This window comes from Danio rerio, chromosome 23 (genome assembly GCF_049306965.1).
Source record: "Danio rerio strain Tuebingen ecotype United States chromosome 23, GRCz12tu, whole genome shotgun sequence".
In the NCBI taxonomy this organism is placed as follows: domain Eukaryota; kingdom Metazoa; phylum Chordata; class Actinopteri; order Cypriniformes; family Danionidae; genus Danio; species Danio rerio.
Genome location: NC_133198.1, coordinates 32,356,969 through 32,382,232, shown reverse-complemented (window position 1 = coordinate 32,382,232; position 25,264 = coordinate 32,356,969). Strand labels below are relative to the sequence as shown.

The 25,264-nt window shown below is 35.5% G+C and overlaps 1 protein-coding gene across 51 annotated transcripts in view; it reads left to right on the top strand.

The window, feature by feature from the left end:
• Positions 1 to 25,264, top strand: part of kif1b (kinesin family member 1B) — a 109,687-nt gene that overhangs the window by 63,637 nt on the left and 20,786 nt on the right. For 29 of the 51 annotated variants that reach the window (XM_009296826.4, XM_073938147.1, XM_068216704.1 and 26 more), the window contains 12 exons: positions 6,841 to 6,943; positions 7,172 to 7,320; positions 8,471 to 8,649; positions 9,252 to 9,392; positions 10,067 to 10,318; positions 15,205 to 15,323; positions 15,496 to 15,581; positions 18,741 to 18,870; positions 20,180 to 20,324; positions 20,435 to 20,525; positions 22,334 to 22,452; positions 23,674 to 23,729. In XM_009296826.4, coding sequence (XP_009295101.1) covers positions 6,841 to 6,943; positions 7,172 to 7,320; positions 8,471 to 8,649; positions 9,252 to 9,392; positions 10,067 to 10,318; positions 15,205 to 15,323; positions 15,496 to 15,581; positions 18,741 to 18,870; positions 20,180 to 20,324; positions 20,435 to 20,525; positions 22,334 to 22,452; positions 23,674 to 23,729 — 1,570 coding nt within the window. Of the gene's footprint in view, positions 1 to 701; positions 5,154 to 6,840; positions 6,944 to 7,171; positions 7,321 to 8,470; positions 8,650 to 9,251; positions 9,393 to 10,066; positions 10,319 to 15,204; positions 15,324 to 15,495; positions 15,582 to 18,740; positions 18,871 to 20,179; positions 20,325 to 20,434; positions 20,526 to 22,333; positions 22,453 to 23,673; positions 23,730 to 25,264 lie in introns of those variants that run through there. The other 22 variants (XM_009296828.4, XM_073938156.1, XM_073938149.1 and 19 more) reach the window with 2 other exon arrangements.

Below are 25,264 nucleotides of genomic sequence, written 5' to 3'. Positions count from 1 at the left end.
GCATGTTTGGGGTGCAACTTTCAAGAGCTCTAATTGAAGAGGATGTCAGAATTAAAGCTTGACAAAAACAAAGAAACCAGCACAACAACCAAATCAGCAGATCAAGCGACATCTATCCCTTTTTTTTGTTGCCAATTTTCTCATAATCATGACAGTCATGCCTTGCATTTACTTTATATGTAGTGACATGCAAATTGGGAATAACTGCGACTTGAATTTTGGTACTGGATCTACATCTGAACGGTAACAATGACGCACCATGTTTAAAACTTGAATATTGTAGTAAAAATTATACCAAATACTTTCTAAAATATTCATATCTGTTGTCTTTCAGTCAATGCCAAATGACCTTTTTATGGCATTTAACAATGTAGAATTATTTAATAGGCTTTAATTTTTTCTCAGCTTAGTGGCTTAGTTGTACATTTTGCTGCATTTGTATTCATAATGCAGTTATTTCAGAAGTGTACGTGTACAAACTGAACATTAACTTTCCTTATAAACACACCAGTGATAGTGCTTCTGCTTTTATTAAAAACTCAATGCAAAGCATCATTTCATTTAGCTGTTCCCATTTTGCATATCACAACACTGTCCATTCTTTACAGAAAACATTCCTTTTGATTTCGAAATCCCATTTTAATTTTTCCCATTTTGTTTTTTCGCACTCTTTGGTTTGTTTCCTGTTTTGTTCTCTCAAGGATGGGGACTCTGATAGTGGTGATGACTCTGATAAGCGGTCATGTGAGGAGAGCTGGAGACTCATCACTTCTCTACGGGAGAAGCTTCCTCCCAGCAAGCTCCAAACCATTGTCAAAAAGTGCGGTTTACCCAGCAGCGGTAAAAGACGAGAGCCTGTCAAAATGTACCAGATCCCTCAGCGTCGTCGCCTTACAAAAGACTCCAAATGGGTGACCATCTCAGATCTGAAGATCCAGGCAGTCAAAGAAATTTGCTATGAAGTGGCACTGAATGATTTCCGTCATAGCCGCCAAGAGATAGAGGCTCTAGCCATAGTAAAATTGAAGGAGCTTTGTGCCACCTACAACAAGAAAGACCCAAACGAACGAGATTCTTGGAGAGCAGTAGCTCGAGACGTCTGGGACACTGTAGGAGTCGGGGACGAACGAATCGAAGATGTCATAACCAACGGTAGAGGTGTGGCTGATATGGATGACCTGAAGGTGCACATTGACAAACTAGAGGACATCCTGCATGAGGTAAAAAAGCAAAACAACACGAAAGATGAAGAGATCCGAGCTCTCCGCACTAAGATGTTGAAGATGGAGCAAGTGATCCCACTGATTTCCAACGAAAATCTGTCCCAGGAGAAGACCTCTCGTGGCGGACCCATGAGGGCCCGCAGTTCCAGCGAGGGTAAAGCTCTTGAGGAGAAGCCCAGTGACGAACAGTCAGATGATCAGATGTGCAAGATGGTAGACGACGATTCTTCGTTTCGACGTGGGCGCATGAGGTGGATGCGACAAGAACAAGTGCGCCTCAAGAACCTCCAGCAACAGGAAATTTCCAAGCAACTCAGAAGGCAAACTGGACCTCACAGATTCATCCCACCTGAAGACCGCAAGCTGCGCTTCCCCTTTAAGAGTAACCCTAAACATCGCAACTCCTGGACTCCTGGCACCCATATTATTATCACCGATGAACAGGTGATTGAATTAAAAGTTCCCAAAGAAGCAGTCCAAGAAGAGAACGATGACACCGAAGAGTCTGTAGAGCCCAGACCACAAGTGGTCCCCACTATCCAGACATATCCCCCTCTTCCTAGTCCCATGGGTCAACGTAAAAGCAAAGATCTAGAGCAAGGTGTGAGTCATAGACCTAATCAAAGCCAGAAACTCCACGAACGAGGTCGTAGTAACTCCTTTAACAGCAGCCAGCGAGCCTCGGACTCTACAGAGACCTTCAATTCTGGAAACCGGAAGCCCCCTCACCCCCAACAGGCCTTTTACCAGCCACGCTACAACCAAAACCAGCATTATTATCCACCACAACCGCATCCACAGTTCTTTCATTACAATACTGATGCCGGCTACCAGCAATACCCACCCAATCAGCAGCACAGTCACCACAACAATTTTAACACGCCACCCCGTATGCGTAGGCAATTGTCTGCCCCCAATTTGAAGGGCAGTCGAGAAACCGCAGTGTGACATTGAAAGCAGGGCTATAGGTTCATGTACAAAACTAGCTGACGCTACAAATCACACATTACAGACTCATCACAGCATTGGACAGCTTGTCCCCATCAAGTCAAACTGTTATGTGGCACTTGTTAAAAATGATTGAATGTTTTTGTTGTCATTAATCCAAATTGTAATGGTCTACCTGAGAAATAGCTTCGTGAGCACCTTGCAACATTTTTATCCCCAATTTATGTTAACTATGCATATGGGTGTTACAGTTTAGCAATAAGGTAGCTGGTTAAAGGTGTCCAAGCCACAACAAGAACAATGTTCTTGGGCCTATATTGATAAAACAATCTTTGCAATAAAGCATTTAAAGGAGACGCACCCTTTAGATTTTGGTGGTAGCATTAGCTATTTTTTTTATCTTAGTATTTTTTGGAGATGCCATCATGGAGTTGAAAACATCATTAATTTGCCTGATCTTGCTGCTGGTCTGAGTAGGTCAGAGCGTTGAACACATAACCACTACACTGCAACATTTCATACTGCCTAGTTAGAGCCTTAAGCCGTTACTTGAATTTTGAGTTTTTGAATTTACAATTCTGATATTTATGCATCGAAAGTGCATAAGGTAACATACTCAATAAATGCTGGAAGGTTAATAGCCAACCTTTTATCCTCTTGAATGTTTCTAAATGCATGTCAGAGATGCAAATGACATTTTTACTGTTGCATTTTATGCAGATTGTTGTATTTCTTGAAGTCTCGGGTCTTTGAGTTGGTTCTCCCATTAAATACTTTGAATATGAAAGCTCACAGCAAGCCTTTTTCTAGCTGCAGACAAGTAAACGATTATGAAGGAGTGCTTTTAAAGTGCCTTATTGACTCACTAATGGGTAATTAACATATTGCATTTATCTCATTGTACTTGGCATCTATAAAATTATAGCAATATATGAAGAAAACCTAATGATTTATACTGAATTTGCATTGCTCCTTCAATGTGAATGATCTAGATGCCACCCTCTGTGTTTGATAAGAAAACTTTTTTTTTTTTTGTCAAAAATTACTGCCACTTTGTTTTTTATAGTTTGGTTTTGCCTTATTTTGAATACAAACAACTCTGCACTAAACGACCGTATCCAAAGAGGCGATGTTTCTGTGAAGCGCAGTAAAAGAAGAGCTTCAGAGCATGCTTTGCATCTATTGTTCCTGCTGCACTCTGATCCTCAATAGGGGGCACAGTCTGTTCCCACGGGATGGAGTCAGTGTTCTAGAACACTCGGCTGTTCTCCTCAATCTTAACATGATTAGAATCGCATTTATTTTCGAGTGACCACTGTGTGGTAAGCAAGCCCACAGAGAGCACTAGAGACGTCCCTTGGAAAGGACTTCGAACAGGGCTGTTACCATGGTTTCTGAGGTTCATTTTGAAACTCAAAGCATGTATTCAGAGGAAGGAAAACCCTTAAAGCCAAATCAAGTTTGCTGGACAGGTGTATGTTTTCTTATTTAGTCTCACTTGAATTCACAACTGATATGTATAATGCCACTAAGCACTTCTCATTTTGATTAAATTTACCTTTTTTTTCTTGCAAACTACTAGCAATTACAATCATGTAGGGTAATGTAGTTGTGCATCCTTTCACTTAAGCCACTGTGATTTCCCTGCTTAAGCCTTGATATAATTATGCACTGTGTGCCTCGGCGCCCAAGTGTGACCCATTACCAGCTGCATATTACCAAAGCACATGTTCTGAAATCCTCTTCATGTCATCTCCTTTGGCCAGAGCCAAGTGTTGGCCAACCAGGTCAAAAACCATGCTTTAGCATTGCTTCATAGGGAAAAAAAAACTTGAATGTTTTGTTGACAGAAATACTGCCTTATTTCTATCGAAACCCCAGCGTTTTATTATAGTAATGCATATTTGTATAAAACACAACTGTGTACCTATCAGAAGGATTTCTTTTTTTAAACTATAATGATTCTTAAAACTGGATTTACTTAGGATGGAGGACCCTGAATTGAAGGTGAAATGTGTAATTTTTATTCTGAAAAGTTAAAACCTTGAGGTGATCTCTGTGCAACAGTAGTTGGAAACAGTATTTTCATCATTTTGATGCCTCATATGAGAAACGAGTCATGCAAATGACAAATTATGAGTAAAAATCCATCAATTCTCTAAGTTTTTAATGCTTGCTTGAGGTGGTTTTGGACATCTTTTTTTTTTTTTTTCCAAAAAAAGGGTTAAGGCTAATAATTGGTGATGGAAATGCCAATAAACTGAAGTAGCAAATTTTAAGCTCACAACTCTTATCCGCTGCCTCCATAATGCTTGCCTTGTTTACTGTTGGTTGCTAGGTTACCAATACTACAGTCAGCTACTCTAACAACTTAATCTGAAAGCATCTAATTTGTATTTGGGATTTTTTTTTCTTCTGCAAACTTTGAAAAGATTCCCTTTATGTTAGGATGGAAGCCTGCCTTTGGGTTGTCCTGCTGCCCAATGGAGGGGGCCTAATTGAAAGCTCCATTATTTTGGAAGCTCGCTTGCAGAAATAACACATTTCACCTTTCAGCATAGCACACAAATGAAAGTGTAAGTTGATGATCTGTATTTTGACCCACTGCCTAGACATGCCATTTCCCCAATTCAGTAAGAAATTATACTAACAAAACTATATGGTGCTGCCAGCTACTCTTAACTACCACAAGAGGAGTTAAGGAAATGTACAATGTCAAATGGACAATGTGTTCTATCGTTTTTAAAGGTTTGTCCCTTGTTAGTTCAGTGTTTATCTATATGCAATGGTAATATCAAGTGCCTCCATGCGGCCCTGTATAGTAATATGTTGTTCATGGGCGTTTTTTTTTTTTTTTTTGCAACAATCTTGCAATGCTCAAAAATGTGTTGATGGTTTACTAATATTGCTGTTACCTTGAACTGTGTTGAATATCATGATTTCAAACAGTGACTGAAATAAAGGAAAAAAGTTTAAAATGCAGTGACGCTCCACATGACTTCTATTCCAACACATGCATTCTAGCAATCATTTTTTTCTCATGATTTCATTTTAATGCAACTTTAGAAACACACAGGCAGTCAGCCTTGTAACTTAAGTAAAATAGGAGTTTGACTTAAAATCTAGAGCAATAATATTATTTTTCTGCAATAATTAGATTTTCAGCTGTTCAATATGTGTGACAGATAAATCCTGTTTAAATGTGAGGAAAATGTTACATATTACCTCATTTTAGTCAAACCTCATACTAAATGGCACTTTTATAGTACAAAGTGTGTTCTACCTGCAGCCTTATTTTTTACTGTTTGAGTTTATTATAAATGTCAGTTATAATTCAGTAGTAAAATGTCTAGACTGTTTTGGCACCAGATCTACGTCTTCTGTATGAGGCAACTGGGAACAGACCTTTTTTTAAATGATCTAAATCGCTGGAAAAGTGCAGGGTTTCATGTCTGTAAATGTTATCAAAAATATATTCTCCCCATGGCAGAACATCAACATTTAAATATGCTTTTCAAGTTTTCTGTTCATATTGCATATAATTAGGTTATGGAAATGATCAAATCTTCAATACACTGTTTTAATAAACTTCACCATGTATCTGCAGCTTTTGAACCAAGGAATCAATTATGTAAGGATGTACTAGGCACATAAATCCCACTCGGAATACCTCGCATTTTCAGAAAAAGCTAAATCCTGTTGAAATTGTTTTGCAAAATTATTGCTGCAAACTTTAGCTTCAGCCTAATTTAATTGAAATTAAAAACTTTTTTCCATTTGTCATGTTCTAGTTAAATTGCCCACAGTTGCTAAATCCACAGTTAAACCACCCTCTTAAAGCTTTATCTCTCTAATGCTTGGTTCACATCAAAGGTTAAATGAAATATTCACGCAGATAGATACAAAATCAATGCGAATGCATGTACAGGCAAATTTTCACCAAACAGCGCAAATGACATAGAATGCACTGCATGTTTACTGTGATCATTCAAAATTCGCCTCAATTGCCTCTACTGCACAAATTCAAATACTTAAACGAATTAAAATAATTATTAAATAATAAATAATAACAAGAAATTAGTGGAAACATCCTGTGAGTAAACTAGAGCTAGTAACGCAGTGCCCCACATGGGGTGTAAACCCAGCATTACAAACTGTTTAGACTTCATATTTGCTGATCAATTAAATGAGGAACACACATTGTTCTTTACATCTGGTATTTTTTATCTGTGGTAATATTGTAAAGATATTAATAAATAACGATATTTGTTATAACAATATTTGTTATATATATATATATATATATATATATATATATATATATATATATATATATATATATATATATATATATATAATATTGCGAAGTACGCACAAAGTAAGCTTTAAATGTGAATGTGCAAGGATATGTTGAAAATTGATACGCAGAGCAAAAGCTTTCATTTATTCTCAAATTACACTGAACCCTGTAGGTTTGTAAGAGAAACAGTCTGGGAATAAAAGATCAAACTTTTTACATTTTTTTGCTATCAAACCAAATATACAATTTCAAATGGCAATGCCCAAAAGCAAATCATAATAACGGTGTAAAGGGCAAGGTTTGGTAAGTGTCTGTAGTGCTGATAAGATTGTGTCTGCTGTCTTCTGTCTTCATCAAACCTTCTGAAAGGTGTATGAGAGCAAACTGCAAGAGCTGCAGAAACAAGTGGAGACTCGTTCTTTGGCTGCAGAGACTCCAGATGAGGAGGAAGAAGAAGAGGAGGAGGATGAAGGTAGTGCAATTTATGCCAAAACAAAAATCGTTTGAATCTGAATTCAACTGTTTGTGTTATTAGAATCAACATTACTCACCCTAAAACTCCCCCCACAATTCAGGAAAATTGAGCCTCTACACCCCTACCCATCCATGGTGTTTAATTGTTTTTACCTGGTTTTAATCCTCAAAATCACTGTGCATCATTGCCTTGTCATGTTTGACGGTCGTTTATGTATTGTTGTAGTGCCCTGGACCCAGCATAAATATGAGCTGGCTCAGTGGGCTTTCAGGAAGTGGAGATACCACCAGTTCACCTCCCTCAGAGACCAATTATGGGGCAATGCTGTGTACCTCAAAGAAGCCAATGCCATCAGTGTGGAGCTCAAGAAAAAGGTATAGCTCTGGAGTCTATATGAACATTGTCATTGTCAATATTGAAGTACGTAACTTTATATAACATAATATGACGTTAAACTCTGCAAAAAAAAAAAAAAAAAAAACCTACAAGTTGCTGCCAAAATCTTTAGTGCAATAGATCTAATTTCATGCATGATGTCATATTGTCATATTGATGATGTGTGAACTGGTTACTGGAAGTATAGAATTATTCAATTGCTTCAAGATATCACCAGCTGTAATTACTGTAGATATTTGACATTTTATAGCAGGGGTCATTTTAATATTGTACTTAACAATGGCAAGCCATATACAAGTAATACTCCTGTTTAAATGGCCTCTAAAACAAATCTGTGGTGCTTTGATTTTAACAAGTGACTCATTACTGTTAAGAAGACATACCATACCATGCTGTACCATTACCAAATATGACTTGAACACACTGCTGATCAAACAACATTTCTATCAGCATCATATGATTTGCAGCACAAGTCTTTGTATAAATAGTCAGCATCCCTCACTGGTGTATTGTTGGTTCACATGACTAAACGGTTTTTACACCAACGCAAGAAAAAGACACCTGAATGACAGATTGTCAGTTGAAAAGGTCCTCCAGACGTTCCTCTTGCTGATGAATGGGATCACCTGAATGGGATGATCCGTAATTAAATATTTTTTTTAGGAAGTCACTAAAATAGTAACTTTACAGCTGAGGCGATAATTCCATTTTAAGCAGCACTGAACTACAGTGGAAATGCAAACCAAGCTGAATCTGTCCCGAATCCTACCTTCCAAAAGTTGCTTTACAATTTCATCAGTTCCTTTGAATGCGCTACATTTGTTTGTTTGTCTTTTTTCAGTTCCTATGTGAAAAACTTCATGAAGACTCTTGCTTTAGAGTCTTACTATAGAAACTCTTTTGACTTTCATCCCCTCTTTATAGCTTCAGCAGGGGCAATTTTCATGATTACATTTCCAGTAGCGAGTGGAAGCATTTTCCTGTGATGAGCTACATTAGATTATTTCAGTGTCCAGAAACAGCAGCAGATGTCATCAGTGAGGGCTGAAACCTACATTATTAGTCATCAGCTCACATCTTTTATTCTTGTCCATGCCCTTATGTGTAGTTTTCATGATTTGTTTGTAGGTCCAGTTCCAGTTCGTCTTGCTCACAGACACCCTCTATTCTCCACTGCCCCCGGAGCTGCTGCCTCCAGAGCCAGAGAAAGAGCGAGACGCCAGGCCTTTTCCGAGAACAGTGGTGGCTGTGGAGGTTCAGGACCTGAAGAATGGAGCCACTCACTACTGGTCCCTGGAGAAGCTGAAGTAAGCCTCAGGCTGGTTAAATACTGAAGTCTTTTCTTTCATTTCCAAGTGGATTGTTTCCAAGTAATAATTGCAAATCCCAAAGTATAGTTTTTTTATGTTTAAATGGTTTTTAAAGTGCAGTTTAGACTGTAATGGTTTCTCACTGTGGCATTTGAAACTGACTTGCATGGCTTCCCACAAAACACTGTGTTCAATTGGAAATAAAAAGTTCTGTTAGTAAAGGAACTGTTATGTAAAAGGGCCTACATTTTAGTTTGTTTTTATTTATGGTGTTGGAATCTAGCCTCTTTTCTGCCCAATACCCCATCATTTTTATTCCAGTTCCTCCTTGATAGTTACAAAAAATTGAAGAAGATAGACTTCTTTGATGAAAAATAGCACCTAATGGTCCCCAATTTTCTAGAGAAAATACACATTTCCCAAATAGATGATAATAAAATTGTAGACTAGCACCACAGAATGCTCCAATTACATCATGTTCCCATGTAATCTGAAAGAATATTACATTTAGAAACTATAACACACAACTGATTTGAGTTTAGAAAATAAATGATACAGACTTTCCCTAACACAAGATGTTGATTTGTTCTGTTCTTCAGGCAGAGGCTGGACCAGATGCGAGAGATGTACGACCGTGCTGGCGAAATGGCCTCGTCCAATCAGGGAGATGATGGGGAGGGTGCGTTGACCGGCAGTGACCCGTTCTATGACCGATTTCATTGGTTTAAGCTGGTTGGGAGGTACGCTAGTCATTTATTGCTTTCGATTTGATCGAGCAGGTTTTCAATCATCTGTCTAACATTATGCATGGAAGTTTAGCTTGATTTGAACTTAAAAGTTGTCTTGGTTAGTAAAGAATGCGTGTTGGTGGTTTTTAAACACTTGTACTTTTTTGAAAGAGGGAGTCCTTAAGTCATTCATGACATTTTTATTCAGTCATGTATGCTTTTATTTTATTTTCATCATCCTTTTCTTATTTAAACATTTGTTTGTGCCTTTGATTTGCGTTGTTATCCCAGTCATTGTGTGCTTAGGTTTTGCTGTTTACTGGTGGAGTGTTTATTTGTTTGTTGAATGCAGTGTTTTGTTATTCATTTATCATTGTTGAAGCCAGTAATCGCATTCATTTGATTTGTAGTTTACTTTCTATCTTTATTCCTTTGTGCACATTGTAAACATTTTCCAATTCACTTTGTGATTTTTGTTTTTCCTCCATGTTTTTTTTCATATATTTTTCATGTTCTAATATTTAGAAACCTTGAATGTGTATTGCAGTAAAAATGTCCAATTATTCACGTACATGCAATGTGTATTGTCTGTTATATGTATAAAGTCACAAGCCTTGAATGTGGGTTATATAAATAATCCAGTACTCTTACTTGTGCCTGCATCATACCCACACACCTTTTTTTAGCTCACCTATTTTTCATGGCTGTGTGAACGAGCGTCTGGCCGACCGCACACCATCGCCCACCTTCTCCACCACCGATTCGGAGATCACTGAGCTGGCCGACGAGCGACAGAGCGAGATGGAGGACTTTATGGATGACGAGGCTTTCGTGGATGACACCAGCTCAGATGCTGGAACCGAGGAGGGCTCGGACATCTTCAGTGATGGCCAGGACCCCTTCTATGATCGTTCTCCATGGTTCATCCTGGTGGGCAGGTTGGTGGTGACCACTGCTCAGGAGAAACCTAATAGATGAGGGCAGGAGAGAGAGAGAATGAGTAATAGAGTTGTGTGGCTGTTCATCTAGCTTCATGTCCCAAAGATTATTTAGGTATAATATTAAAGGGGTTCTTTTATGTTATTGTATCCTATTTCACATACATTTATAGCATAATGTTGCTGTTTGAGCATCAAAGAGTTACAAAGTCCATTTAGAAAGGCGCAGTAAACACTGTTTCTGGACTCACTCAAAAATCTCAACTGTAATCCTGAGTTTCCTTCCATCACAAATTTGAAAAATAAAGCAATACAAGTGTGGTTTTGACATAATCTTTGTCAAATATGTTTATTAAACAGCTGATGCTAAATAAATTTGTAAAAATTGCATGATGTTTTAAAATGCAAAGCTTTAAAAAGCATTCAGATGTTGTTTGTTGTTGTCGGAGTATCGAAAGCACACTGGCCGCTTTTACAAAAGGGCTGGGGAAGCAGCTCATTTGCATTTGAAGAGACGCATACAAAACAGTGCTTTTGCTTAACATTAGGTAAAAAGGTACATAACTGGACCCCTTTAAATGTAATGAAATGAAGCCCACACTACTACACCAGACACTTGCTCCAGTTCTCCAAAATTTCCGTTTAACCTCCATCTGTCTGGTTTGGTTTAACATCAGTTGTCTAAACATTAGCACAGATTTGTGTTTGTTTTCATCCATTGTATTTACTTTCATCGGGCTGTCAATCCATTAAAATGTTACACTATTTAGTCCCATGTAGGGCCAAAGCTGGTCAAAATGCACTGCTGAATATCAAAAACTTCAGAGCTTTCTAAATTCGCAGTTTAGCGGTACATGTTTGAAAGAAAATAATTACTACTACTACTACTACTACTAATAATAATAATAACTTCTTATATTTATATAGCACTTTTCTGGACACTCAAAGTCCTTTACACATTGGAGGGATTTTTCTCATCCACCACCAGTGTGCAGCATCCACCTGGATGACGCGACGGCAGCCTTTTTGCGCCAGACCGCACACCACACACCAGCTGATTGGAGGGGAGGAGACAGAGTGATGAGGCCAATTATGATATGGGGATGGTTGGGAGGCTATAATGGACAGGGGCTAGTGGGCAAATTTGGCCAGGATGCCGAGATTAAACCCCTACTCTTTTTTCAAAGGACATCCTGAGATTTTTTTTTTTAATGAACACAGAGAGTCAGGACCTCGGTTTTACGTCTCATCTGACAGACTCACTCACTGAGCAGTATATAGTCCCCTTCATTATACTGGGGCGTTAGAACCCACACAAATTGTAGGTTGAGCGCCCCCTGCTGGCCTCACTAACACCACTTCCGGGAGCAACCTTGCTTTCCTATGTGGTCTTTCATCCAGGTACTGAGCGGGTGCAGCCCTGCTTCGCTTCAGTGGGTGACCATGTGAAAGTTGCAGAGAGCTAGCTGCCGGCTAAAATTGAAATAAATGAATACTGAAAACATGTTCCTATTAATGGCAAATCTAGAGAACCAACAGTTGCTTTCTGTGCAAGAAAAAAATTGCAAATATATGCTAATTAAAAGATAAAACCATAAAAAAAAAAAATAAAAAAAAAACTTAAGTTGATCTTGCATTTGCACAGCTTCTGGCAGGAGCATTTGTTCTTTGCTGGGGTTCACACTGACATTTTTGTGAATGACATTTTGCATTGTCTACATGGTAATTGAATTTCAAAACACAAGACTGCTTATTACCTTTTTTAAACATTCCATCTGGGTTCATAAAGAAATTATCCATTAAAAAAGGCCATTCTCTGATTGCGAAACAAATACACATTTGAGTGACTGAGATTCTTGAAAACTGAATTTTCTCCCAAAATTTGAAGCTTGATTATATAAATGTGCTACATAACAGCATATTAAAACATTAACTTTGATTGACAGCCCTGATTTTATTTATTAATTGTGTTTATAAATTAAACTTTATTACATTTTTTTACATTTCTGTTTAATTTCCTTTTGATCTGTATTGTTTCCTTTTGTATTCATTGTAAGAGCTGTTATTTATCAGTCAGTTGTACCAGAGAGAATGACAGGAGAGAAGCAGCACATTCTGAATCAGTGCAAAGGCGTAAATGGACCTGCGTCATCGTGACTTCACTGATGCGCTGCACTGATAGCTCTCCTCCATCTTGGCCTTGAGTCTGCCGTCTGCCCACAGGAGGAGGAGGAGGAGGAGAGCTCAGACTGCAAAACACTTCTCAGATTTAGACTGTGTGTGCCCCCTAGCCTCTAAAATGATAGCTTCTTCTCATGCAGTCTCTCCTGTACAAAAACAAGCCTTTTTTTCGGTTATGTGTCCATATATCATTTGTTTGTCCTTTTGTTTGTCTCTCCATTTGTTGTTTAGTGTTTTGTTTGAGTCAGCTGTTTGTAAAGAGTGTCTGACACATCATATCCATTATACTCTCATGATGAACACCATCATGTTCATCAGAGGTAATGGAGAGTGAACAAACGTCACTGCTTGGCTGTTTTTAAAGAGACAGTACACCCAAAAATGAGAATTGTGCCATCATTTACTCACCCTCAAACCCAGTTTTAGTGTCTTTGTTGTGTTGATCACAAAAGAAGATATTTTGAAGAATGCTGGAAACCAGTAGCCATTGACTTCCATTGTTTTTTTTAACTGTGTATATCAATGGCTAACAGTTTCATAAATTCTTCAAATAATCTTTTCTCATACTCAAAATTTAAAATGTAAAGGTTTGGAACCACTTGGTTAGTAAATAATAAGCAATTTTTTCGGTGAACTGTCTTTTTACCTAAAACTTCCATCAGGTAAAATTGGCCAACTGCTGTTTTTATATAGCTAAAATGTATTATCTCACTGCATTATCATACTGTCTTTTGTGTCCTCACAAACTAATGTCTAGAATGATAAAATGATTGTTTAGTCATCAACTTTGATCACTTATGATATAAACCCACCATCACTCATGGTATTTAGTGCCACTGTCATCCATTTGGTATGTGTAAATCGGCTTATTTTAACCATTGTAACTGAAAGTGATTAATGGTATATTACAAGATGAAAGGCGTTGCTTAGGTACAGAGAATGAAAATAAACAAGTGCGGCAAAAATACAGAACATTTGACCTGCTGCTGCTTATTTATAAGTAAAAATGCTCTGTTTTAATATATATTTTTAAAAGTAGTTAGATTATTTTAAATGTCCTATGAAATTAAAATGAAGTGTTTTAAATGTTTGTATCAGTATGTTAGACTTAAAGAGATGTATAAGCCAGTGTGTTCATAAAAAGGTGACAACTCGCTTTTAGAGGATATAAACATCAAAAGTTTGCTCTTTGTTGTTTTAAAAAAGAATTTTAACAAGGACTTTTTTTTAACACAACCTCATTTTTCAGTTTCTCATCAAATCTTCTGACCAATCAAATGCTCTATAGCAGTGGTTCTCAAACTGTGGTATGTGTACCACTAGTGTCATATGTACATGCAACATATATTTAAAAATGATCAAAAATGGTTCATATATGAATATGATGACATATTGCCTATATTTAGGAGGTCCAAGCAGCATTTTCAGGCTGTGATGAATAGGATACTATAGGTTAACACTTTAAATTTAAGTACATGAGCTTTTTTTTACTTTTTAATAACAGTAGCCTACCATCTTTAATATACTTTTAAAAGCACATTTTAATTTAAACATTGACATTTTATTTTGTTTGTTTGCTTGTTTTTTATGCATAAGCACAGCAGTGTTAATGTTCAAACTATTTATAAGGTTTAAAGTGGCCGATAATAATAAATATTATTAATAATAGTAATTAATATGCCACGTTTTTAAACTGTGCAGAGCTGCAGCTGCTTAATTAGGCCTACTATGCTACTGTATTTCAACACTGGTCATATTGTGCTACTTGGAGGGACAATTTTTTTCTTAGGTGGTACTTGATGAAAAAAGTTTGAGAACCACTGCTCTATAGCAGAAATGCCCAAAGTAGGGCCTGTTGGCTAAAGTTGGTCCATCGTAACCTTTGATTTTTGGCCCACCATCCCATTTGAGAGGACAGTGAGAATAATGGGGAGGGTTTCTAATTTGATGTAACATTTTCTGTTAGTTGTATTGCTGAGCTACAAAAAAAGCAAACTGAAATTAAATGATTTAATTAAATGTTGTTAATGAATCAGATTTTTCTAAATCTAAATGCTGTCACTCGACAGATAGAAGACTATGCAGAAGCAAATCAAGGCAAAAACCAGTGTCATTCTGTTATAAATGAGATTGTTTTGTTTTTACTGTAGTAAGTTATTAATGTACTGTAAAATGTACTGTATTGGTTAGTATAAAGCAATTTTTATTGTCATTTTTAAAAAATAATTTAATAAATTAGAAATTTACCCATGACAACTACATTTACCATTTACCTACTTAACTTTGTTTATTGGCCCTTCATAAAAAAAAGTTTGGGCACCCTTGCTCTATCGTATCTGACATGTCCTGCCCCTTCAAGATGCTTCTCTTTTGATGTGCTTGATCTCAACCACTTTCACTGGGAGATCTGTGATTTAAAACGTCAAGATACTGGCTGTTTTTAAGAAGGGGACGGGCTACTACAGTTAAGATTACGTCAAACATCCAATAAAGAAATACACATTTCAAAGCACGGGATCTTTAACAACAGGGTAGGAAAAATAGAAGACTTGCATAATCAATTGTAGTTCTTTTCTCTACATTTTAAAAGAAGCAGCTCTGTGTCATTTGACCTTGAGAATTCTCTATACTAATGTTTAGCTTTTTTATCATGTTCTGAGTGTGTTTGCATGGCAGTGCTATAATTGTGGTTTGTTTTCCTCCAGAGCCTTCGTGTACCTGAGTAACCTGCTGTACCCTGTTCCTCTGGTGCATCGAGTCGCTGTAGTGACAGAGAAAGGAGATGTGCGAGGATTTCTGCGTGTGGGGGTCCAGGCCATCGCCGGTAAGCAAGGCTTTCTATTAGTGAATTCATTATGACTCGACTCAGATTTAATTAAGCAGTGTTGATATCAGCCTGATGTGCTTTATCAACAAGACATCCTCCCTTGACGATAGTTTTCAACAGATCTGTGGCATGAGTTGGTTTTTATTTATTGATGTCTGTGTTTTTGTAGCGGATGAAGAGGCACCTGATTATGGGTCTGGTGTGCGTCAGTCAGGAACTGCTAAGATTTCCTTTGATAATGAGTATTTTAAAAAGGTAAGTCAGTCACTCAGGCATGATATTTTTTTATTATTAGCAGGAGAATGTAAGAAAATATGTGCACACAAATGTATTTATACAGTTAACACTTTCCTGTAGAATCTACAGTTACTTACTGTAAATCATTTACAGCAAAATACTATATATATATACACATTTACAGCGCCATTCATCTTTCTGTATGTTTACAATATTGTATATCTTTACTGTAAAATAGTGATTTTAACTTTGCAACTTTAAGATACAGTAAAATACTGCAAAACTGTCTTACAGTAAAATTAAGTTCCTATCACAGTTAAATATTGTGTAATTTACAACAAATTTTAACAGTGCATATGTTTACACAGTTGAAGATCAAATTATCAGCCCTCCTGTGAAATTATAAATATTTTTATATACTCCCCATGTGATCAGAGTATTTGCTATTATATATATTTTTTTTTGTCTGGAGAAAATCTTATTTCTTTTAGTTTGGATGAAATAATGGCAGGTTATAAAACTAAATATATACAACATTTAGGGTCAGTGTTAGTAGTAATATTCATTCCCTCATTCATTTTCTTTTCAGCTTAGTCCCTTTATTAATCATGTGTCACCACTGCGGAATGAACTGCCAACTCATCCAGCATATGTTTTATGCAACGGATGCCCTTCTAGCTGCAACCCATCACTGAAAAACACCCATACACACTCATTCACACAAAAATACTACAGACAATTTAGCTTACCCAATTCACCTATAGCGGATGTCTTTGGAGTTGTGGGGGAAACCAGAGCACCCGGAGGAGAAACACACGCCAACACGGGGAGAACATGCAAACTCCACACAGAAATGCCAACTGACATCGCTACCCACTGCACCACCTTGCATAGTACTATTAGCCATTATTTTTTTCCAATGCCCTCAGAACAACCCACTGTTATCCAGTGATTTGTTTAATTAATCTTTAATTAATTTGCCTAGTTAACCTAATTAACTCAGGTGATATTATGTGCACGTCATGATTTTGCTAAGTACGATCCGATTTTGTGATCCGGGTTTAACATATATGTTGATTTTATTTATTTATTTATTTATTTTTTATTTTTTATTTTATCATTTTTGGTGGGTTTTCAAATCTTTATTGAAAAGAACAGCGTAGAGAATTGACATGGCAGGAAATCATTGGGAGCATAGAGAGGGGAAGGAACTGCAAAGGAACTTGAGCCGAGATCGAATTCGGATCGCTGTGAGCACCTTGGTGCTATATGTCAGTGCACTTAACCTCTATGCTATTGGTACCGACATGGAAAATTATTTATGTGCGAAAATGTAATCCATGCCTATTCCCTACCCCTAACCCCAATCATAACTGTTAATTATTCACAAAATCAGAGGGGAATAATAGTTGCAAACAATCATGCAGAAGTGCATAAACCTAATCGTAAGCCTAAATTTAACATGAACGGTAAACGCATCTCTTAATTATAATTGGCTAATTGGAATGTTGTTTCAGGAAAATGTCCTTCTTGTTGAAAACATGTTAGGGATATTCAGGGTCTGAATTATACTTTGATGATCAGGGTGGTCAACTTTTTCGATTATGCTATTTTGTGTAACATGCTTCAGTGAATCAAATAAAAGTTACATCTATTTTATTAATGCAACATATTTAATTGTTTTGTGGGATAGTTTGTGTATTTTGACCTACAATATCCTGTGATTAGCTATTTACTGTATGTTACTGTAGGTCAAACTATGCATTCATTTTACTTCACGTATAGACTATGGCCCAATCTTAATTCTATTTTCGAACCCTACCCCTTCCCCTTGGCCCTTACAACCGACGGTTAAGAGGAGGGCTTCAAAATTTACCCATAAGAATTGGGACAGCACTAAAGCACCTGCACACGTCATCATATGTCATCTTGCTCATATCTCTTGCTTCATATGAGATCAGACGATCATGACTGCTGTAGTTACCCCAGTTATGTTATTTTTTGGTATTTATCTTCAGGAAGTCACTGAAGGCATATATTATGTTATCATAACGATCTAATGTGGCAATAAGACCGTAACTATACTGTGCATTTACACAGTGGCCATATTCATCAATGTAAACAGTCCAACAACAACATTAATAATATAGCACACACTGTAAAAGGCCATTCCCAGCCACTAGACATTACTGACAGTGTATTCGAGTGTCATCAAGTGTCAGAATGTTGTGGGACTGCTAAACAGGAGTTATGATTATGGATTATAGATCACGAAACTTAGCAGTTTTTATTTTAGCGTTTTTTATTTTATTTTTAATTTATTTTTTTTAAAGCATGACGGTAAAAACATGAACGCGGTTATGAATATATTAAATCATGTGTTTGTTTATTGTAAAAATTCGAAATAATAACAAAAAAAACACTAATTTGTGAATCTCCTTACTTCTGGGTGCAGCTGTGGCAGGTGTATTCTGAGAAATTTTCTTGCCCCTTGCTTTCGAGTGTGGTCCTGAAAAATCTTTATTCGAAGGGCTATTCACCCCTTCCCCTTAGCCCTAAGCCTTCAAGCTAAAGAAAATTGGGACACCCCTACCCCTTGGCGTGAACGTGCAAGTAAGGGGAAGGGCTAAGGGGTAGAATTGGGATTGGGTAGAAACAAACAAGAAAAGCTTAGATAAATTGACACTATTATGCATTCACTGTGGCTTAATCCACCATATGGATGGGCATGTGTATATTTATATTATCTATTATTTATTTCGTAATATTAGTATTTAAGATATTTAAGATTCATACATGTTTTCATGTCCTTCAAGGGGGGGTCAAGCATAATTAGGGGGGTATTACTGTATGTACTGTCATCATAGCAGAGTCCTTTTCTCGTAATTGTTTGTCAAATTAGTTATTAAAACTTATGTTTAAAAGTGTGATGAAACGCATCTCTCCTTTTAGAAGCACTTAGGAAATATTTGAAAAATAACAACATTTTTATAGGAGGGCTATAATTTTGCCTTTAACTGTATGTCTCTACTTATAAAACAAACAAAAAATGCTATGATTGAACATTTTAAAACTGACCTTAACAATTTGCACAAGGTTTAAGTTGAGTTGAGGCATTTAGTTGATTGCTGCCTTTTTTATTTCCTTTCTTTACCCTTGTACATTTTCCCCATTCAGAATGACTTCACCTCAGTGGCCATGACCCGCTCTGGTCTCTCTCTGGAGGAGCTGCGCATTGTAGAAGGTCAAGGTCAGAGTTCAGAGGTCATTACGCCTTCAGAGGAGATGAACAGAATCAATGAAATGGGTGAGTGTGGATGCAACTAAACGTTCAGTCTGTCTGAAAGGAAATGCTTACACGCACAGACTATTCTGTTGTGTTGTGGTATGCAGCATTTGATTTACACTGCATCAGTGACCCGAAAGCTCTCAAACAAAACTGATCCTTTTGCAGGTTTAACTGGTCAGTGAGAGTGGTACAGGGACCACTGAAACACATTTACAAAGCTTATTAAAATGTGAAATAATTATCAACCTGGAGTGCATTTTCTAAACAACAACATAACTCGCGGCTGAACTATCATAGTACGATGCATCGTTTGGGAAAAGAACGATGTAGTGACGAGTGTTTCCCAAAACCCATAGTTTCTCTGTCATAGATCCATCATTTGAACCACTTTAGTTATAATGTAAAGCGTCCATAACAATGCTCTAAACGGGGTGTAAACAACTTCTTTAGAGAAGAACCCCATAATTTCTTTGTTCAAATGATATAGTTTTACACGCACATACATTAAAAAAATATATGTAAATGGCACATTTAGTGATTATGTTTCCTTTACAAATATTATTGAGAACATTACATATTCTATTCTACAATATAAAATCACTTGCAAAAAGCTAATATGTATTCTAATATCATATATAAATCATATAAATAAATAAATACATAAATAAATAATGAGGCTATTATTAAGAAATTAAATTTAATATTTATTATTTATTAGGTAATGGTAAAAAGTCCTATTTTAATAATAATATTAAAAATATTAAATGATGATGATGATTATTATTATTATTATTATTATTATTATTATTATAACTTATCCAAGCATATATTTTACGCAGCAGATGCAATCCATCACTGGGAAAACACCCATACACTGTCATTCACACACATACACTTCGGCCAATTTACCCTACCCAATTCACCTATAGCGCATGTATTTGGACTAGTGGGGGAAACCCACGCCAACATGGGGAGAACATGCAAACTTCACACAGAAATTCTAACTGACCCAGCCGAGGCTCAACACAGCCAACTTCTTACTGTGAGGCGACAGCGCTACCCACTGTGCCACTGCACCGCCCGCATAGTTTATTAGAAAATTTTTAATAATTAATAAATTATTAGTTTTATTTAATCATTTGTTCAGTAGAAATGGGTTTGGGGATATTTTAAGGGATTAGATGGCTCTACACAGTAAAACTCACAGGAGCATCCCATCAAAGCCAACATCTAGAATAATAACAACTGTAACTATGTAGTGAAATATTGATAAAAAATCATCTAAACCTGTGTATATTCTTAACTCGTGTGTTTTTTTGTCTAAAAGACCTAAAGCTGGGGAACGTGGACACAAAACTGGGAGACGGTTTGGCCGAGCATCTGGAAGTGGGCAGCATTTTCACTTTCCGCGTCACCGTTCTGCAGGCAAGCGGCATCCCGGCCGAATACGCAGACATCTTCTGCCAGTTCAAGTGAGTCAGCCTGTCGCCATCGCAACCGCTTCACTGCTCTTTATTCACGCACACACACACAAACGCAGAGTCACGCTTCTCTCTGTAATCCTGTCTCCTGCTGCCAACAGTTTCCTCCACCGTCACGATGAGGCGTTCAGCACTGAGCCTCTGAAGAACACTGGCAGAGGAGCCCCGCTGGGCTTTTACCACGTACAGAATGTAAGTGCTGAAAACATACACTGAGATGCCTTGATGGAATAACCGGCCCTGAGCTGTTAATAGAGACTCTTCATTGACATATTTTACTAGGCTAAATGTGTATACAGTTGAAGTCAGAATTATTAGCCCCACTGTTTAATTTTTCCCTCAATTTCTGTTTAACAGAGGGAAGATTTTCTCAACACATTTCTAAACATAATAGTTTTAATAACTCATTTCTAATGACTGTTTTCTTTTATCTTTGCCATGATGACAGTAAATAATATTTGACTAGATATTTTTCAAGACACTTCTATACAGCTTAAAGTGACATTTAAAGGCTTAACTAGGTTAATTAGGTTAACTAGGCAGATTTGGTTAATTAGGCATGTTATTGTATAACGATGGTTTGTTCTACAAACAATCAGAAAAAAATAGCTTAAAGGGGCTAAAAATTTTGTCCCTAAAATGGCTTTTAAAAAATTAAAAACTGCTTTTATTTTAGCCAGAATAAAACAAATAAGACTTTATTCAGAAGAAAAATATTATCAGACATACTGTGAAAATTTCCTTGCTCTGTTACGTATCATTTGGGAAATATTTAAAAAGAAGAAAAGTCAAAAGGAAAAATCAAAAGGGGGCTAATAATTCTGACTTCAACTGTATATGTCAATGTTTTATTTATTTAAATTATTTATTTATTTATTTAGTTATTTATTTGTATAAAATAGCAAAAAAAAGGTGTCATGCTTTCATGTTCATTGCATTTTCTGTAGTGTTTTAGTAAATACTAAAATAATCCAGAATTTTTATCGCAACAAATGAAAACATTTATTATCATATTTTTATCCATATTCATATAAATTTATTAGCATATTTGTTATTTGTTTTCAGATTCATTTATCATGTTTGTTATTCAGTTTTATATTCATTTATTTTCACGTTTTTTTCATTTGTTAAATTTTTTTTGTAAAAAACAAACACTATATCAGTACAAATAGTTACATTTGATTATCTTTGTTGTTGCTTTTTTACAAAAGAGAAGAAAAAAACTAATAATAACAAAGGGAAAAAAGCTAAAAAATAATAATGATAATATTAATAAAATGGGAAAAGAAAAATGGAAAAAAGAGTAATAAAAATGTACAGAAAATTACAACCAACTATCACAATTAAATGTTTAAGTACATTGTCAATGCTGAAAGTAAATATTTACAATTAAACGATATAAAATAGTAATAGTTAAAAACAAACAAAAATAAATACATTAAAAATAAATAAATAAAATAGAAGGAGAGTGCATCTATTAAATGGAAGGCAAAAACTTAAGAGAGTTAAAATAAGTTATAAAACATTGCCATTTTTTAAAGAAATTAGTTTTCCCAGTGCATCTAACCTTTTCCAACTTTAGAAAATGCATGGTATCTACAAACCATTGGGATGTAGTTGGAGGCTTATTTGATTTCCATTGCAGCAGAATATGATGCCTACCTAATAATGAGGTAAAAGCCAAAACAACAAGTTGTTTAGAATTGAACTGGGACCAAATCTTTGGAACCCCAAAAATGGCAACATCATGGGATGGGTCTATATTTACCTGCAACACCTTAGACATAATTGTAAAATAATTAATCCAATAATTCTGTAACAGAAGGCACATCATATTCATTATTTATCATATTTGTTATTCATTTTCTGGAAAAAAAAATCTAAATTATAAAAACAATATTTGCATAATTGATTTGGATACAATATTGTACATGTTCTTACAGGCAATACAGGAAATGTGAATGTTTTTGTGGATTTATTTTTTCACTTTTCTTATCCAGATCTCAGTGGAGGTGACAGAGTCCTTCATTGAGTACATAAAGACCAAGCCAATTGTATTTGAAGTGTTTGGCCATTACCAGCAACACCCACTGCACATTCATGGACAGGATGTGGTCAGGTAACATCCTGCTATCAGTGTTGTCCAGTGTTACAGATTTGATCAACTTTATCATGCATGTCACAAAATATTTTTTGTTTTAGTCATATTTTTATTTATATAATATTATAGTATGTAGTAATATTTTAAATTAGATTTTTTTGTCATATTCTATTGATGTCATTTTTTTACTTAAATTTACATTTTCATTTTATGAATTATCATATACTGTTTTACTTTTATTTCTTGTTCAGTTTATTTGAATACCATTAGACAAAATTTTTATAAGGAGAGTACTTTGGATATTTTTTTAAAAAGTACCACCAGGAGGAATCTTAAATTATTTATCAAAAATTGAACTGAAAAATCATATTTAACCTTAAATATATTTTTGTGTAAATTATATTTATTTATATTTTATATATGTCTAAGTATCTTTTTATTGTAATATGAATTTGTTTTTATCATGTAATATTTTGTTGTATATCCAGTTTGCCATGAAATAATAAATAAATACATTTTTGTTTCAGTTTTAGTGATTTTAAACCTATTTATTTCATGTAGTTGCTATGGGATCATTTCTAATTTTGACATTTTAATCTAATATACGTTTTATTTCAAATGAATTGCAGTTATGGGAATAAAATTATAGTTTAATTTATAGTATACAACATGAATACCACATTGTCCTTTATATTACTCTGTTTTGCCTGGTAAATAACCATTGTTGCTGATCCAAGTCTAATAACAAATGACTTTAAAATGTAAAACTGTCCACAACTGTCTGTGTTTATTTCTGCTCTTCTAGTCTCTATGATATATATATATATATATATATATATATATATATATATATATATATATATATATATATATATGTGTGTGTGTGTGTGTGTGTGTGTGTGTGTGTGTGTGTGTGTGTGTGTATATGTATATATGTATATATGTGTGTGTGTGTGTGTGTGTGTGTGTGTGTGTGTGTTTTCTTCATTTTGTTATCAACATCAGATGCTGTTGATGGAGCTTGATTTTAACCTGGAATATTCCTTTAAATTGTTACAACTGATCTACTAATAAAATAAATAATTGAACAGGACTATTTTAGGTTGCTCTACAGCCAATCTTAAATCTTGTAAATATAAAAAAGGCATAACATGAAAAGTTTCCACAATCCTAATTAATCCTAATGATGTGGCTCTGCCCTTTTCTATGTCTGACTTAATTTATCTGCTTCTCTTGTAGCCCTTCTCAGCCTTCCAGAAAGTACTATCCTCCACCAATGCCTCTGTCTAAACCAGGTATAATCACATCTTCATTCATCTTAATCAAGGACATTACATGTTCATTAAGTCAGTTTCATGGGTCTCACATTTGCACAAGTCACAATAAAGTAGATTCCTTGAATAATCATAGCCCGGAGCAAATACATGCTCCTTTATCTCCCCTCTAATTACTAGTGTAATTCATTACATGATTCATTAAACAAGGAATAATCTCGGGCTCTTTTGTCTGGTATGTTATCTCTCCTCCAAAAAAAAAAAAACCCTCCGGATCATATTATGTGTCCAGTCAGTTTGAGAGACGCAGCTGTCAGACGCTCCTGTTTCTTTGATGGAGGACAAATATCTCCTTTGCACCCCAAAAATAAAAGAAAGGCTGCTGCGGCCTTGAAGTGTCATCCATCCTGACGCTGTATTGATGTTTAGGCTGAGCTGTCAGTCTTTTATATGGCGATATGAATCTGGAGGTGCTACAGCTCAGTTGGAGATAATTGAAAAAGCTGTAGCGCTTTGGGGGATTTATAGATTGTAGATGCAGAGTCGTACATAAACAACCTCATTCATAGAGAGTCTCCAGCTAACATTCAGGCATGTATTTAGAAAACACTTTTATATTTTTAAATTCATGTAGTGAAGCTATACATGCAAATGTTTTGGCAGATTATATGTTTTTTTTGTGTGTGTGTATGCGCATATGTGATAATAATTCATTTTGATTGATCAATTACAACATTTCAAGGTATGTTATTGCCAGATAACAACTGCAGGCTCACCTGGATATTATGAATCACCTTGACTGTTGACTAATATGTTTATTTATGTTTATCTGTCGTGCTATTGTTCTTGATTGTTTGATGCCATCTTAAACTATTATAATTATTTAACTTAGTTAAGCTATTATAATCAAAGTTTTGTCTAATAGTTTGATTTTGTATAAAGTAGCCGAGTAATAAGTGGGATAATTTACATCCAGGTGGTTGTTTTCATAGAATAAGGCCCTTTAGTCCTGTCAAGATTTATTCTGCGATATCAACCGCCATTATCTCTAACTTAATATTAAAATGATATAATACAATGGGTATATAATTATGATTCCATCCATCCATCCATCCATCCATTATTATTTACTTATCTGGGGCCGGGTTGTGGGAATATAAGTATAATATAAATATATTATATTTTACATTTAAAGTTGTTGCCATTGTCTATATATTATGTATTTTGTATATATAAATTTTATCTATATATAAACATTTTGTTTACTATTATCTTTTACTTTACCATAGAAATATGAATTAAATATTTTAATTATTTTAATAATTTAATTAACTTTTTAAAATAAAAAATTACAATTACATTTTTAGTTTAGAATACGATATTATTATATACTAATGAAAAATGTATATACTGTACATGTGACCCTGGACCACAAAACCAGTCTAAAATGTCAATACATCACTAATAAAGAAGTTTTACGTTGATGTATGGTGTTTTAGAATAGGACAAGATCTGACCAAGATACAGTTGGAAACTGAGGGCTCAAACAAATAAAA